Here is a 16,746-nt window from a genome sequence, read left to right as displayed (position 1 = left end):
TTGATTGATGAGTTCAGGCCATTAACATTCAGGGTTATTATTGTGATATGATTTGTATTACCAGTCATTTGACTCATTTTTGTTTTTTGACATGATTTGGTTTCTCCTTTATTTGGCTATTCCTTTAGGCTAGTTCCTCCCTTTGCTGATTTGCATCGTTATTTTTCATCTCTTCCTCATGGAATATTTTGCTGAGAATGTTCTGTAATGCTGGCTTTCTTTTTGTAAATTCCTTTAGCTTTTGTTTATCACAGAAGGATCTAATTTCATTGTCAAATCTGAAAGTAAGTTTTGCTGGGTATAAGACTCTTGGTTGGCATCCATTTTCTTTCAGGGCTTGGTAAATGTTGTTCCAGGCTCTTCTTGCTTTTAGGGTCTGGATTGAAAACTCTGCTGATATTCTTATTGGTTTCCCCCTGAATGTAATTTGATTATTTTCTCTTGCAGCCTTTAAAATTCTGTCTTTATTTTGTATGTTAGGTATTTTCATAATAATGTGCCTTGGTGTGGGTCTGTTGTAATTTTGTATATTTGGAGTCTTATAAGCCTCTTGGACTTGATTTTCCATTTCATTCTTCAGATTTGGGAAATTTTCTGATATTATTTCATTGAATAGATTGTTCATTCCTTTGGTTTGTTTCTCTAAGCCTTCGTCAATCCCAATAATTCTTAAATTTGGCCTTTTCTTGATATCCCATAATTCTTGTAGATTCTGTTCATGATTTCTTACCATCTTTTCTGTTTGGTCAACTTTGTTTTCAAGATTAAATATTTTGTCTTCAATGTCTGAGGTTCTGTCTTCCAGGTGTTCTATCCTATTGGTTATGCTTTCTATGGAGTTTTTAACTTGGTTTATTGTTTCCTTCATTTCAAGGAATTCTGTTTGGTTTTTTTTTCAGTATGTCTAACTCTTTATTGAAATTATCTCTTGTTTCCTGTATTTGCTCTTTTAACTGTTGATTGGTGTGATCATTTAATGCCTGTATTTGCTCTTTCATCTCCTCCTTCAATGCCTGCATTTGCTCTTTCATCTCCTCGTTTGCTTCCCTGAGTGTTTTAATTATGTACATTCTGAACTCCCTTTCTGACATTTCTTCTGCTGTGCTGTCATTGGGTTTTATTGATATAGTATCTAGGTTTGTTTGGGACATTTTCTTCCCTTGTTTTCCCATATTGGTCAGTTGTCAGTGGGACTCTGTGATATTACAGATTTCCTCTATTGGCTTATAGTGTTCCTGTAGATTTCCAGTGTATCACCTCCCAGCCTTCAGTAGTCTGAAGTCTTGGAGTTACTTGATAATGCAGTGCTTCTGAAGAAAGCTGCCCCTAGCCTGCTACTGGTTCCAGAGCTTGGAGCTGGCTCTGGGTGGAAAGGCTCTCACTGGGGGGCCTGCTCCAAGAAGCTGGCCATGTGGGAGGAGCCCACCGCCGGAGTGCTCAGGGCTGCCTGGGGAAGACTCTATCTGCCCTGCCCTACTCTAATAAGCCGCTCGAATCTGGGCCTGCCGCCGGGGCCGAGCTTCACCAGGTGGGGGAGACTCACCCTGTACCTCTATTTTAGTCCGAGTCTCTCACTGCCTCCCCTTCCTGAATCCTGGGTTCTGGAGCGAGTGGAGATGCAGTCACCCTCTAGTCTGCCATCTTGGATCCTAAAATATTTTTAAAAGGGCTTGGGATGTGGTTCACAGGTTAAGTGCCCCTGTGTTCAATCCCCAGTACAAAAAACAAAACAAAAACAAAAACAAAAAAACAAAAAACAAAAAAACAGGCTATGAGGAAATGGTGAAAAGCATGATATGACCTTGGGCCTGCTTTGTCCATCCTCCAATTGTCTTCCTGTTCTTGACTGCTCTGAATATATATGTTCTTCAGTAATTTTCTCACAGGGTTTGAACTTTGTTAGAAATTACCAAAAGTGATGTTGCTTGAATTATAAATAAAGTCATGGAACCTGAATGATATAAGGTTGAGACCCAAGATGGGCCAACTAGTTATTCCTACCTGATCAGCTGAGAAGGATTTCCCTAAAGAAGGAGCTTGATCCTGGAAGAGTCATTAGAAGCATTTCTTTTGGATTATATACTTTATACTGTTCTGTGTTTTCTACTTTTTCTACAATGAGCAGATATTACTTTTTAAAGCAAGTGTTCCCAGATAATACATTTCATGTTAAGACATTTAACCATACAAAGCTCTTGCCTTAAACTCTTACCTTCCCCCACCATTCCAATCTCCTCCTCAGAGTTGACTATAGTTAGAAATTTAGTATGAATTCCTTAAACTGTCATATATGGAAGTCACTACCTATGTGTTGCTATTAAGCACTGGAAATATCCTAGTTGAGATATGCTGTAAGCATAAAGTACATACTAAATTCAAAATTCTGGCATAGTAAAAGTCATAGTTTCATACTGATTACATGTTGAAATGAGAATTAAGGAGATTATAAAAAGATCAGTGGTTGCCTGAGATTAAGGGGTTGGGAGAAAGGGGTGAATGTGTGCATCATAGAGAATTTTAGGATGATACTTAAATGGTGGCTACAAGTCATTAATTTGCCCAAACCTATAAAATGCCAACAGTGAACCTTAATGTAAACTACGGGTTTTGGGTGATAATGGTGTTAATGTAGGCTTATCAATTGTACCAAATGTACCATGGTTGGGTAATGACATTGGGGAAAACTATGGATATGTAGGGGAAAGGGGTTTGTGAGAAATTTCTGTACCTTTTTTCAATTTTGCCACAAATCTAAAATTGTTCTAAATGCTAAATTCTTAAAGAAAAAATATTTTGGATATATTGAGTGAAGTAAAATACATTATCAAATTAACTTCATCTGTCTTTTCACTTTTTTCTTTAGCTAATAGAAAAGGTGGTGCACATTTTATTTCTACTGAACCCGCACTGCTCTAGAGTCTAGATTACTTTTAGAGTCTAGATTACTTTTCGGCTTTTACACATTCCCATGTATGTAGAGAAAAATATAGAGTTTTGGTGTTTTCTAACTTAAATATGCATTACCTTTATCATTGGATTTTTTAAAAAAGAATTAGAGTCTTTAAGTGCAATGGGGCACTAAATTAATGTCTTTCTTCCTGTTCTTTATCTTCTTCCTGCTCCTTCTGTCTCTCTCTCTTTTTTTTTTTAAATTTTTATTGTAAACAAATGGGATACATGTTGTTTCTCTGTTTGTACATGGAGTAAAGGCATACCATTTGTGTAATCATAAATTTACATAGAGTAATGTTGTTTGATTCATTCTGTTATTTTTCCCTTCCCCCCCCCCACCCTTCCCACCCCTCTTTTCCCTCTATACAGTCCTTCCTTCTCCATTCATATCTTAGAATGAAGGAAACATAACTATTCTTGGCTATAAAAATGCTGAAGTAAGCACACTTAATATGTGAATTAAATCAGCATAGGTAAAGATTCCCAAAGGGTACCCCCTTTTTGGATAAAAGAAAGCACTAGTCAATGGATGAAGGCTTTGGGCATTAATGGGTCCTGGACAAAAGACCTATGAAACAGTGGCAAAATGACCAGAAATTATTTTTTAAACAACTAGATTGAAATGTTCTATTCTTATCCTGTTACCTCTTTCTTTCAAACTTTTTTTTTTTTTTGCAGTAGGCATTGTTCCATTCTTTATGTTGGGTAACCACTCTCTGCTATTTTTTCAGTTTGATCTCTACTGCCTATGAAGTACCATCCGAAAACAAAACCTCAGTTCAGCTACTGAATTCTGATAGTTGCCATAAATAAACACTGACATGTATGATCTATGTTATCAAAATTTTGCTAAGTTCTGATTACTTGAAGTAATATTAAAAATATTTTATAATGTATGTAGTAGATTTCATTCTGAGAAAATATCTAACAATGCACAGCTGAGTGGATTCTACAAAAGAAATTACCCCAAGCAAGCTCCCTCTCTCCCCTGCTTATAAATGGACTGAAATACATAAATGATTTACATAGTTTGTACTTGTGTAAATGAACTGGGAACATATACACTTGCAGTAAGTTCTTGTGTCCAGTTGGCATGGTGTTTATCATGTTCTAGCAAGGTGCTAGCATATGCAACATTAGCAGCTCTTACTTGGGCTCAGTGTAGAACTTCCTTGGGAGCAGAGGAGAGAAAAAGAACATTAGGCATGAGCACACATGTTGTGAAAACTTATTAATTTAATTGTTATGAGTGTTCCTTGGTGCTCTCTCCCATTTGCATGCCTGCAGTTACCTAGGTGAGAAAAAAAAAAAAAAAAACACTGCAACTGAAGACCTGTTTATGCCTTTTCTCACTCATTGCTACTCAAGGACAATGGGTAAAATAGGGACTGGATGGGAAATCTCCAAAATTTTCTTCTTGCTGGTAATTCTCTCAATCTAATAAACTTAGTTTTCCTTCCACAGATTCCATGGGGACTGTTTTAAATGCTCCATATTGATGGGACATCTGAAAAGCATTTCTTTATTTTCTTCCTGTGTCTCATCATATTTTCTCCTCATTCAAGAATGAAGATAAAGCTAGTAGACCATAAACAAAAACTAGGAGTATACTGAGATTTTCAGCTTTTCTAAGGTTTGATAAACATTTTGAAACTTAAAAAAAAATCTCCTTGAATTAGGATTGACTTCCTCTGAGTAGATACCATCTGCTATAGCAGCCCAACCCTGCCCCAACTTCCCCAGCTTAGGCCTTGGCAGTTACAGGTGAGTAGGGCCCCTTTCTTCCCTACACCCCTGCCCAAGAAGCTGTCAGGAAGCTCTAAGGCAGTATCAGCAGGCAGGAAGTGGGTTGGGGGTAAGGGGGTCTCCACCCATTAGCAGATGTTTAAGTAGTAGGCAGGAAAATTTTTCTACAGAAAAATCCAGGTTAGCAGATACTCCAAACCAATTTATACCACATGCTTCCACAGTTGTGGAAGTAAATTAAAATGTTAAGAAAGAACATGGAATGCCAATTCCCTTGTTTTCCCTCACTTAGTGCCTTGCACCAAAAGAACAAATCAAGAACAGTTGGACTTGGTTTTTTAAAGGAAATTATTAGGCAACTAGAAGGAAGCAAAGGCAGCACACACCAAAGGAAACTGTTTACTTGGAGCATCATGTACCAATGATTAAATGTTAAGACCCATCATTGTTCAGGTGGTGACATCTGCACAGACTTAGTAAGTTGCTCACTCAGATTTAACCAAATGACAACTCTGACAGATTATCAGAATCTTTTGGTGAGGGTGGTGGGTGGAATGGGAAAAGGAGTGAGGTAATTCTGAAGAATGACTTCAATTTTTAAAAGCACAATCATATTATCACCTCAATGGTTTTACTTTAGTATATTCTAGTGTGATATGAAAGAGAAGTTTTTCCAAATGTCAGAAAAACATTTCCAAAGAAGTCATTGTAGATTACATTATAGAGTACATTAGAACTCTAAAATAAAAACGTATAAACATGTGTTTGTCTATCAGATCTTAGTGCATTTTGTTAACACTTCCTTGTGGAAGATATTTGACTTTTCCATATACTGCTTTCTTAACAATGATTCACTATGGTTGTAATAAGTGGGTAAGGGGTGGACCCATAATTTTATATATATACTTAAAAATAAGATTTTACATTTCTTAATAGTATGTAAACATTAAATGGTTACCTCTGTGAATGTGTTCCGATTGGCTTGCAAGCCAACTTTTACTACCTCAAAAGGGTTAACCACGATGGCTTCTGTTAGTCCAGATCCCAATCCAGCAATGGCAAATGTCTAGAAAAATTAAATCCATCAATTTTTTAAAACAAGTTATCATGTATACTAGGTTAGGTATCCTATTCATTACACTGTGCAGCCAAATGTTATGATGAGAATGGAGAAATCTATGTAAGTGCCCCATATACCATTACTAAACAGCTTTAGTTCTTGATTAGATGCTGACAATTCATGAAGAAGAAATTACAGAAGCCACAAACCACATCCTAACAATTTCAAAATAAAATGTCAAAGCCCCATCAACAATGACTTTTTCCTTTAACAAAAGGCAAGGTTGTTTTACTGATTTAAGGTGGATACTAAAAACATCTGCACATATAACAGTTAAAGAGAGCTTAAATTGTAAAAGGAGAGTTTCAGTTTTTTAACATTGCTAAAATACATTTATTGAGCATATGAAGAAATCCAAGGAGCAGAACCACAAATAAAATGTTTATAAAAAGCTAAATTCCAGAGTAGCTAGAAACATTCAAATATATAGTCATGTTCCAGAGTCACTATTCCAGACTGTTAACAAACAAAAATTAGTTTTTATTCACATTCTCTGCTTAAAACAAAACAAAACTAATGATTGCCCTATGTCTCTGGACTTACAAACTGAGGAATAAAAGCTAAGATCAGAAAGGGCTAAGTTGTTCTGAAGGACTCAACTAAAATCTAGAACATTTATCAAAAAATGTATGTAGGGCTCTTAATTGCTGTGTATTAAAATAGAGGTACTTTGGCTTAGGCAGAGGGTAGTGAAGGGAGGGGAGGGGGTATGGGGATAGGAAGGATAGAAGAATGAATTGGACATTATTACTCTATGTCCATGTATGATTACATGACCTGTGTGATTCTATATCAGGTACAACCAGAAGAATGAGAAGTTATACTCCATTTATGTGTGATGTATCAAAATGCTTTCTACTGTCATATATAACTAATTAGAACAAATAAAAAAAGAATTCCAGCAATAGAAAAGAAAAACTTTATGGAATTTTCTTCCAAGTATAATTCATATTAAGGGTTTTCCAGAAAATCTGTATCAAAAATAACCATGACAATTAAAACACACTTACATAAAACAAAAACACAAACAAATTTAGAAAAAAAATCAAGCAAATCCTCTAGTCTCCAAAACAGATGCCAGAAAAAAGTATTATTTGATGCAGAATCTCTACTTCCAGGAGAAGAAGTAGCACTGTATACAACAGAAGAGTAAAACTAGTGAAGAGTAAAGAACAGATACTCTTATTAAGGGACTCTAATATCTTCAAATTAGGAGAGAAAAAGAGAGAAGGGAGAAAGGAATGTTCTTTAATCTTAGAGTGGTAGGTAGGGTAGAACAAGGGCTGGATACAAACCTGAGAGGGCAGGTTTAGGATTTGGTTTTGCCAAATGTTGGCTGAAGGACCAGAACTTCCACAGACAGTAGTTTTTACACAGACAAAAGTGCTCAGTCATGGGGTGCATGGAGGCTATACCCCACTTGCCAAACCAGACCCTGGAGAGATATCAGTCAGGAGGTAGAGCCGCCTTTTCATAATTCACACAAAGACACCATGTATGCTGACTGGGGCTGCGTATGAATCACTGGACCTTTGATTAGCCAGTTTTCTCATCTATAAAATGAAGATAATAATATCTAATTTTCCTACCTCAGAAAGTTATTATGTGGGTCAAAACACTGTGCACAAGGTCTTTGAAAATGCTTTCCAAACACCATTGTTCTTATTGCATATAAAAAGAGAGGAAGATTGGTATTGCATACAGATTCTAGGACAGAAGGCATAACTAATGATGTTTTCCTTTTATCCCACTTCATTACAATTTTAAGCATAATTTGTATAGGTTAACTGACCAAATATTTTATTCATTTATCTCAAACTTCCATCATGGAAGCCAAAAGCAGGGGAAAAACACCAGTCCCAAACTCTTCTGACTGGGAAAGCTAAAATCCAGATGTTCAGGTTTTTATTACTTACTATATGCAATCTTCCAAGTAATTCACTTTTTGGTTCTTATATAATGCTCAGCTACATTTGCTGTCAAAACTAGTGTTCAGCAGTCCCTTGTCAAATGAATTGATCAGATATCAGCAGATCATATTACTTAGGTTTCTTCAGAAACTTGGGTTTACTGTTGGGTTCCCAGTTTCCTAGGTTTTTCATGGGAGCACCAGGGCATATTTCACAGCTAAGTGCCTATTTGTATATAAAAAAAACTAGAATAAATGAGTTCAAGAAAAAAGGAGAACTGTATACAGTTTACTTTGCATGCATTCTGTTATAGAAGCTGTGAGTGGCTAACTGCTTTACTGTTTCAATTCTCAAGTCAAAGACCTGCAGTCTCTCATGTGGTACCGATGCTCAACACAATAAAACCAGCTGGCCCTCTGGAGGCCATATTTTATTGTTTTATGCTAGGAAGTCTTTAATCCTCTTTTTGCCAACATGTTTCCAATGCCAAAAATGACATTAAGGGAAGACACTGAGGGATTAAAAACAAAATCTTGATATAATTTTTGGATTCAGGGCATGACTATTCCTTTCCAGGCTCCTTCGCAGCCACCTTGTTCAGGCAGGTGTTTGGAGAGGAAATTTCTTGGTGTTAACAAAAAGCAATAGCTTTAAATTTCTTAATGAGATCCCTTCTAGAAAAAGCTCAGGTATGATTTTTAAAGTAATAGAAATTTCTTCTTGGATGGTCTATTTGGCGGAGTAAATATTCTGAAACAAACCTTTACAAGTATAGACCATCCCCTGATAAACAATGGTTCAATCCATAATTTTTTACTTTTGTTAAAAAATGATACATATTCCATATTTTGAATGTTGATCTTTTCTCTCTGACTAGCAACATGCAGTACTATACTCTCTCATGATGCTGGGTGGTGGCAATGAGCTGCGGCTCCCAGTCAGCTATATCATTAAGAAGGTAAACAACCAATGTTCTATGGCATACTTTGTTTTTAAGCTATGGCAATTGGTAAGTTAGTTATATTAAATGCATTTTTTTTTGTGGTGATGGGTATTGAACCCAGGGCCTTGTGCATGCAAGGCAAGCACTCTACCAATTGAGCTATATCCCAACCCCTAAATGCTTTTTTACTTACTATATTTTCACCTTATGGTGGGCTTGTCTGATTTAAGTCCATTACAATTAAAGGAACATCTACAATTAAAGAGTTGAACCTCAGAACATTGCCTCTTCTGTTGAGTTTTGAGGCACATTTCAGCAGGCAAGTGGGAATTATCCTAAAGACTAGAGTGTACATTGCCAATTGGAGCTATGATGTACTTAATTTTGCTTTCTTTTTCAGATTTGGAGGGAGAGATTAGTGAATTTGCTCTCTCTGGGGCTCCTGGTGCACACACATTTGGCTAATATAATTTAACTCACTTAAAAAAAGCAGCAAAGTCACCAAGGTGGAGAAGAGTGGCATAGGGAAATGTCCAAATCAAGTGAATTTCATGTTAAATTTGAGTTTTGTTGTTATAAAATCACTATTCTCCCTGGCTAAGTTGTTTATAGTTATTTCTATAAAAGGCTCTTTAATCTGTGCCTGATCACAGAGTGATTTATCCTGAGTGACTTTAAGTCCTATATTGACTACAGTTGGAGCATAGCTGGAATAGTGTGACCTTTTAGGAAATAATCTCAGGCATACCGACTTTTGCATAAATAGATATGTGTAGTATGTATGTAAGCATATGCATGTTTGGTTTTAAAAGAGTCTTTGATAAATGTACTCTTTATTTTATATTCTTGACCATATCTCACATAGGTCCTTCCAGGCATATCATTATTATTATCATAAATTCATCACTGGGAGCTATAAAATAGTCAAATTGTGAGTTATTAGGAAGATAGCTTTCAACAAGTAGTTGAACATTGAATAACTCGAATTCATATTTTAGTAGTTGGGCTTGGGGAATCAAAAGGGTTTTTGTTTCTAGATTTCACTTTATGAAATAACACACACACTTAAGTATAATAAATACTCTCACTTACCAATGCTGGTGACAGTGACACATATCCTAGCAATTTCTTGTACTGCTCAAAGGTGAAAAACTGTGAAACAAAACCAAGCCCAGAGATTTATGACAATTTCCTGCAACAAAATCTTTAATTGACTAAAAATTCTTTGCTAAATCATTATATTAATCAGTATTTTAGAAAATGATAAACCATCTAACAGTTTTTAATCCTGTTTCAGGCAGTTGCTATTGGATCTTATTTTAACATTCACATTTTTCAAATGCAGTTATAATAACCTACAGAAGAGCTGATGGAATCCTTTATAGCAGTAAATGAACCATACAACTTCCATTTACCATGACCATTTTCAGTTTCCCCAGACATCAATAGACTTCTTTTTTATGGCAGTGATTCAAAATTATAGGCACAGAGACCTGGACTCTTGGTCTCCTATGTTTTCTCTATGAACTGCGTTCCCAGCAAATGTCCAATTTTCTAACACACTTGTAAAAGACATTCACTTCTCAGACTTTATATTATACTGCTGTGTCTCTGTACTGTTTCATGAGATGAGAGAGCTGCTTATTCCTTACTTTAAAATCTGATGAAGTAGATGATGATGATGGAGATGATTATCATGGTGATGAGGATGATCAAGATACTATTCATTCCTTCAGAAGATGATATTTACTAAAATTTTCTCTTCAAACAAGAAGGGAATCCTAAGAGGCAAATCTAATCCTTCCCCTTTCTATAGCCTGGTAAAAAACTCTGATGAAACATTATTATTATTATTAATTATGTGTGGTGCTGGGGTTTGAACCCAGGGCCTTGCCCATGCTAGGCACACACTCTACCTACTGAACATCTATCTCCTGATCATGATGTTTTGCTCCTGGGAACTCATTCAAGTAGCTCCAACATCACTGATAATGTATATGTTCTTAGGTCCTGTTAAGTTGCATTCTTAAGACCTAAGAAACTGCAAGGGAAATCAAATGTTTTCTATTTTATTACTTCACAGCCTAGTAAAATGGGACAATAAAAAATAGATTTTGGGGGCCAAAGAATGCTTGGTTGTTAGAAGGAGGTGGTGCTTTATAGACAAGGTTCTTAATGTATCTTTGGGTAGTCCCAAAGTCATTTTACCACAAGATGAATTTTAATTTCTTTTAGAGACTCAGGAATTACTTTTGTGCTATGGTCCTTTATATTAACTACAGATCTGGACTTTTCTGAAACAGGTATTCATTCATTCACTCATCTAATGAATATTGACTAGATTCCTTCCATTCTAAGCACTGGGAATGCAACAGTAAACAGAGAGACCTCTGTCTTTTTGATTTCATGCTCTACTGGATGGTGATAATCCTGAAAATATCATGGTGTTAGACAGCATTCATGGAGACAACTGTTGGATGAGATGTGCACTAGAAATCATTAACTATGGAAGGAAAGGTTTATCACCTTAGGTTTTAAAGATAATTTATTTTTTCTCCATTTTATTATCATCATCATCACTTTGACAATCACGTTGGTGGAAGGTGAGCAGTGCTGGATTTGCATTCTAGTTGTGCCACCGAGCTATGAAAGCATGGGCGAGTTGTTTAACCATTCTAACCCTCAAGAACACAAAGCATACCTTTTAAGAGTTTCTATTGGGGATTGAACTCTAAGGCCTTACACATACTAGGCAAATGCTTAATCACTTAGCTACATCTCCAGTCCTAATAAGAGAATTTAAGTAAGATTCCCTGATATGTCTGGCACATAGGAGACTTTTGGAAAATCTTAGTTCCCATTCTCTGTATTTATTTAGGTTACCAAAGGAACCGTAGATGACTTAATCATGTGTACTATGAATGAGAACATACTGTGGTCTAGGAAACATGGTAACTTCTACCTTTTGCATGTGCTCCTGCATATAAACATACAACAATCCCATCAGATTAAGAGGCTAGAATACAATCATGAGTTGCACTGAATATGGAAGCAAAAAACTGAGCTTTCCTTTGAGCTAAATCTAACTCCAAAGTTTCTGAGCACTCTCACCCCTAGACTATACTTATTTCTCACTAACATGATTGTTAGTGGTTTGCAAAGAGTTTGCCCTTGGGTTTTCCTGCTGCTGGGGATGAGGTCTTCTTGCCTCCTGTTATATCTGAGGTGGTCACACAGAACCTGGAAGACCTGGAGTTCCTTAGGGCAGAAGATTTTGAACTTTTATTACCAAATATCTACATAAAAATATTTATCCAAAACACACACACACACACACACACACACACACACACACACTCACACTCAAACAAATGCACACATGCACAAGGGAGAGCATATGGTCTTAGATTTATAACTGAAATAAAATATTGCCATAAAACAATATTTACTTCCAATGTATAATGCATTATTTTCTGTTCTATTTCTTTAAAAATTTTCTGGTTATGACCCACTACATCTAATGATCTTCTAGAATGATTCCATGTCCCCTGGGTCATGACCCACATTTTGGAAATACTGCATTAGGGACCTACATTAAGATGAAGTTAAAGAAAATTCTGGGAGATAATGGAGTTCACAGAAGTCTCCACCACCTTATTAGCTTTCAGTGCAAAGATGCATTTGTTTCCTGGTTGGTTTGTACTCTTTCTGGTTTTCTGTCATTACAAGGATTAAGGGCCCAAGTGATGTCAAGGGAGGGGTCCTTTTGAGGGTTTCCAAGTCTATACCCTGGGAGCAATTCTAGGCATTTATTTTCCTATCTCTAAGGTTATTAAAAACCAAGCTACGACTGTTTGATTGGCACTCATTAGCAGTCTTGATGGAACTTTTGGTGAATGACTACAATTCAGGTTCCTGGGAATAAAGAAACACTATAGGTCACAGTGATAAATTGTTAATGTACTAAATTAAAAAATAATGAACACCTTACATATTCTAATTAAGCAAATAGTACTTAAAACTAAAAAAAAACTATTATAATTTTTACCTTTGCAACCAAAATCTAATTGGCCAAATACAAAATAAAACAATATCTATTTAAGTATGCATTCTACCGTCATGTATAACTAATTAGAAAAAATAGAAAAATAAAACAATATCTCCAGAAAGGAAAAGCTAAAATCTTTCAAAATGAATTTTTAACAATAGTAAAATAATATAAATATATTCATTGTATTTGAAATCAATGTTCATTTAAAAACATCCAATGATTTATCTGTCCATTCATTCAAGAAATATCTACTGGATGTGTCTCATGTTTAAAGCTGAGAAAACTTTATACTAGATTTATATCCTTAAGAACTAATAGATCAGCTGTTATTTTAATTCCTGTTCACATAGTACTACTCCTTTATGGCTTTCATGGTATTTCTTAATAATATCTCATCCAAAACATTAGCTAAAGTATTGACCGATAAAAGTACCCAGTCATATAAAATACCAGATTGCACTCTAGGGATGAAATTCAAAAGGTCAACATAAAGTTGCTACAAAAGTCATGCAAATGTATGGCTAATGAGTTTTGAAACTACTCTTATCTACTCACATCAAATACAAAATTAATCATGCTGTATGTAAGCTATATTAGTATGCAAATATTGGTGATCTGGCCAGACTTATTGACCATGTCCTTCCTAGAGAAGAGTCACACTGTGGTAGGACAGGGGACATGGGTACATTGGTACATTCTGCCTGGCTGAACCAGTTCTCCACTTTTCCCTTTGTTTTCACTTCATGCAGTTTGATCTATTTGAGTCTTACTTTTAGCAACTGGGATCTGAGTAGTGCTCAGATTTGGGCTAATTCTGAGGCAAGATCCTTCTGAGTATCCTTTCAATGCCTTTTGAATTTTGATGCTTTCCAGTTTGGCTGGCAGGTACAGACCTGTGTGGCTGCTGAGCATTGTCCTTCTAAAACTCTTGGACAGTTATTTCCTAAGCCTTGATAGTGTCCTCACAGGTATGCACTGGTCATACTCAGCTGAATACTTGTGGGGGACCTTCTGCAGATCTCAGGAGTTGTCTTCCTGCAGAGCTTGCTCTTCCTTCTCTATCCTGTGAGCGCTAGCTACTTTGTTCTCCCCAGTCTCTCAGCTCTTTCACCACCCAGGGAGTCCAGTGGGCTCTGCTTTTATTTCCCCTCCCTGCCTTGAGCCTGGAAACACTCTCAAGGCCGTAAGCTGTAGTCATCACAGGGATCATCTAATTTGTTTTAGATATTACTATGCTTCATTGTCTGATTCCAGTGTCTTGAAAGTTGTTTCATATATTTTTTTTCATTTTTGTCTTGTTGTTTCAGGTGGGAGAATAAATCTGCTCCCTGTTACTCCATCTTGACTAGAAGTAGAAGTCCTGGACCTCCAGAAACTCAGAATAGTTGATGTGGAGATTTGGGTAAACAGATTCTCTCTCTCTTTCTATAAATTTTTTTTTTCTGTTTCTCTCTCTGTTTCATTTATTCAATTGAATATTTACTATGTGTAGACACCATAAGTGTAGGTATATTATAGTTAGCAAAGAACCTTCACAATTCATATCTCATGAGTTTGGTTAATATAAGGTAGTCCTTGAGAATCTGAACATGGAATAATGGTATTTATGGACCTGTGAAGCTCAAGACTAAACCCTGGAACCTAGAACATAGTGCCTCCTTTCTCTCAGAGACCAGTGCTCTTCTGAGTTCTTCATTTCCCTTTATAATTGCAATACTAATTACATTTTAAATTGAGAAAGGGAGAGTTTTGTTTATTTAGCATCAGTGAATCATACTATTTTAATGATAAATATAATTTCAAAGAATAAAGTACAAACTTAAAATTATCTGTTTTTGATTATGGTACCAATTGCAACTGATGCATCCACCCCAAAGAATAAATACACAGTGCATGCATGCATAGACACACACACACACACACACACACACACACACACACACACAGAGAGTATCTGAATATTATTTTTTTCTGAAGTAAACTTTGATGACATACAATGAAGCAGTTTATGATGTATGAAATTACTACAATCAGGTGATTGCTTTCCTCACAAATCCTAAGATAAATATCTATAAAATGAATCCTTTTATAAATTGTGTTGAAAAACTAGTGCTATCCATCTGGCAAAGATACACTTAACTCCAAGTTATACTTAAAAAGCCAACATACTTACCATATGTCTCAATAATTTTAAGGTAAAATCTACTTGAAACAAGATGTCTGGGACACATACACCATATCCAGTTGCCCAAAAGTTCATCTGTTAACCATTGTTCTGGCACAGAGCACTGCTTCTTTTTTTTTAAACTAGAGACTCAGTTTTGTAAAGCTCGACTCTTCCTTGTAAAAGATTGTTCAGTGTTGATAAACTTTAATCATCATAAAGTTTAAAATGTCTCCAATATAGAGTATTAAAAATATTCCAGGAAAATATCTAATTATAATGTACTTTGTTTATACATGTAAAATACTAAACAAATGAATATATTACTCCATGGAGAAAAAGTGATTTTCCTTTTGAACAGGAACTCTGCTCTGTTTGTTTACTTGGGCAATCTTTTATCAAGTGAAGCCATTTCATAATTCAATTCGGCCCTTTTGTGTACTTTGGTGAACTTTTTCCAGATTCTTTATAAAGATTCAGATCCTCGTAATGAAATTTGTATTGAAGTAATAATATAAAATCACAAAATTATAGCAACAAAGAGGACAAATTTATAGAAAAAGTATTTTTAAATGTTTGTTTTCTGAATTCTCTATACAAATTAACTTTTGTAAAATTACTCTTTTAACATAATTTAAAAGTTTGATGTTTGTGTATACATGTTGAGTTATTTCATAATAATTTTTAACACAGTCGTCCCCTTGACTTAGTAAAAGTTTTTAAGCTGTTCTTTCTTGCTTTTCATCAGGAATATTGGGACTATAAATTGAGTATGTGAAAAATCTTTATGTCATTAAAGTAAATGACACAAAGCTGGAAAGGAAGTCTTTTAGTCTGTATATGTTATTTTTGTTGAAAGACAAAGCCATATTTGGTGATGTCAGAGCTGGGGGTAAGGGAGCAATGCTAGTCAGTCACTGTAATCAGAATTTTTGTCTGAGAGAACATATTAAAAATGTGCAGATACAGTTTTTTTTTTTTTTTTAATCCTAGGAGGCTCTTGGCACATTGCTCTGATCCCAATCAGATATTCAATTGGCAAGTAGTACATAAACCTCCACAGTTATGTGGTTAAAGAAATGGAAGTCAGGGTAGTGGAAATAACAATTTTGTAAGCACCAAAATGAAGAACTTTAAGGGGAGACTAAAGGTGAAAATAAAGTTGACATGCCAAATAAACATGTTATAGAAGAATCATATACAAAGAAATACAGTCTATTTTATAAGATTGGGATGATTTGGGGAAGGTTTTTCCTACTTCTCCTCTTTCTTTAATAATCATTGCTCCAAAGGAAAATTTCTGAATTGCTTTGAGAAAAGGTCCAACTATTTGTGGTTTCTGTGGTTTGATTACATCAATTTCACTCACCACTGTGTCTTTTGCATATTTCCTCATTAGAAGGGAGTACATTTACCTGAAAAAAAATCTACAAACTGATGCACATATTTGAGAGATTAACCAAGTTTATAATAAAAACTGTGCTATAATCTCTACATTAAAGTTTTTAGTGTTAATTTAAGTCATATTAGTTTCTCCTTGTTTATTGTGGGATATTTTATTACTGAAGCTGTTACTACACCCTATTTTCACTTGGTAGGAATACTTGCTTACCTTCACTGCTCTTTTTGGTGTTTCAGCTAAGATGGGTGGCAAAATTCCCTTGTAAAAACCAAATAACCTGTTAGAAAAACAAAAGATTTAACATAAACAAGGGAATTAGGGACTAGGTAATTCCACATTTGTTTATTGAAAAAAAAAACAAATCATAAAGTCTTCCCTATTATTTACAAATCATGAAATTTTCCTTTGTTTTAATTTCTAAGAACAAGATATGAATTCTATGTTTCCTAGCACTATCA

The 16,746-nt window shown here is 35.4% G+C and overlaps 1 protein-coding gene across 7 annotated transcripts in view; it reads right to left on the bottom strand.

Moving 5' to 3' along the window:
* SLC25A21 (solute carrier family 25 member 21) overlaps nt 1-16,746 on the bottom strand; it is a 481,388-nt gene that overhangs the window by 40,738 nt on the left and 423,904 nt on the right. For 6 of the 7 annotated variants that reach the window (XM_079120312.1, XM_079120314.1, XM_079120310.1 and 3 more), the window contains 3 exons: nt 16,499-16,565; nt 9,764-9,823; nt 5,657-5,764 (listed from right to left, as the gene is read on the bottom strand). In XM_079120312.1, the coding sequence (XP_078976438.1) occupies nt 5,657-5,764; nt 9,764-9,823; nt 16,499-16,565 (235 nt within the window). The remainder of the gene's footprint in view (nt 1-5,656; nt 5,765-9,763; nt 9,824-16,498; nt 16,566-16,746) is intronic. The other variant, XM_079120315.1, reaches the window with a different exon arrangement.

The sequence above is a fragment of the Sciurus vulgaris genome (genome assembly GCF_902686455.1).
Source record: "Sciurus vulgaris genome assembly, chromosome: 2".
In the NCBI taxonomy this organism is placed as follows: domain Eukaryota; kingdom Metazoa; phylum Chordata; class Mammalia; order Rodentia; family Sciuridae; genus Sciurus; species Sciurus vulgaris.
This window is presented reverse-complemented; position numbering and strand designations above follow the sequence as displayed.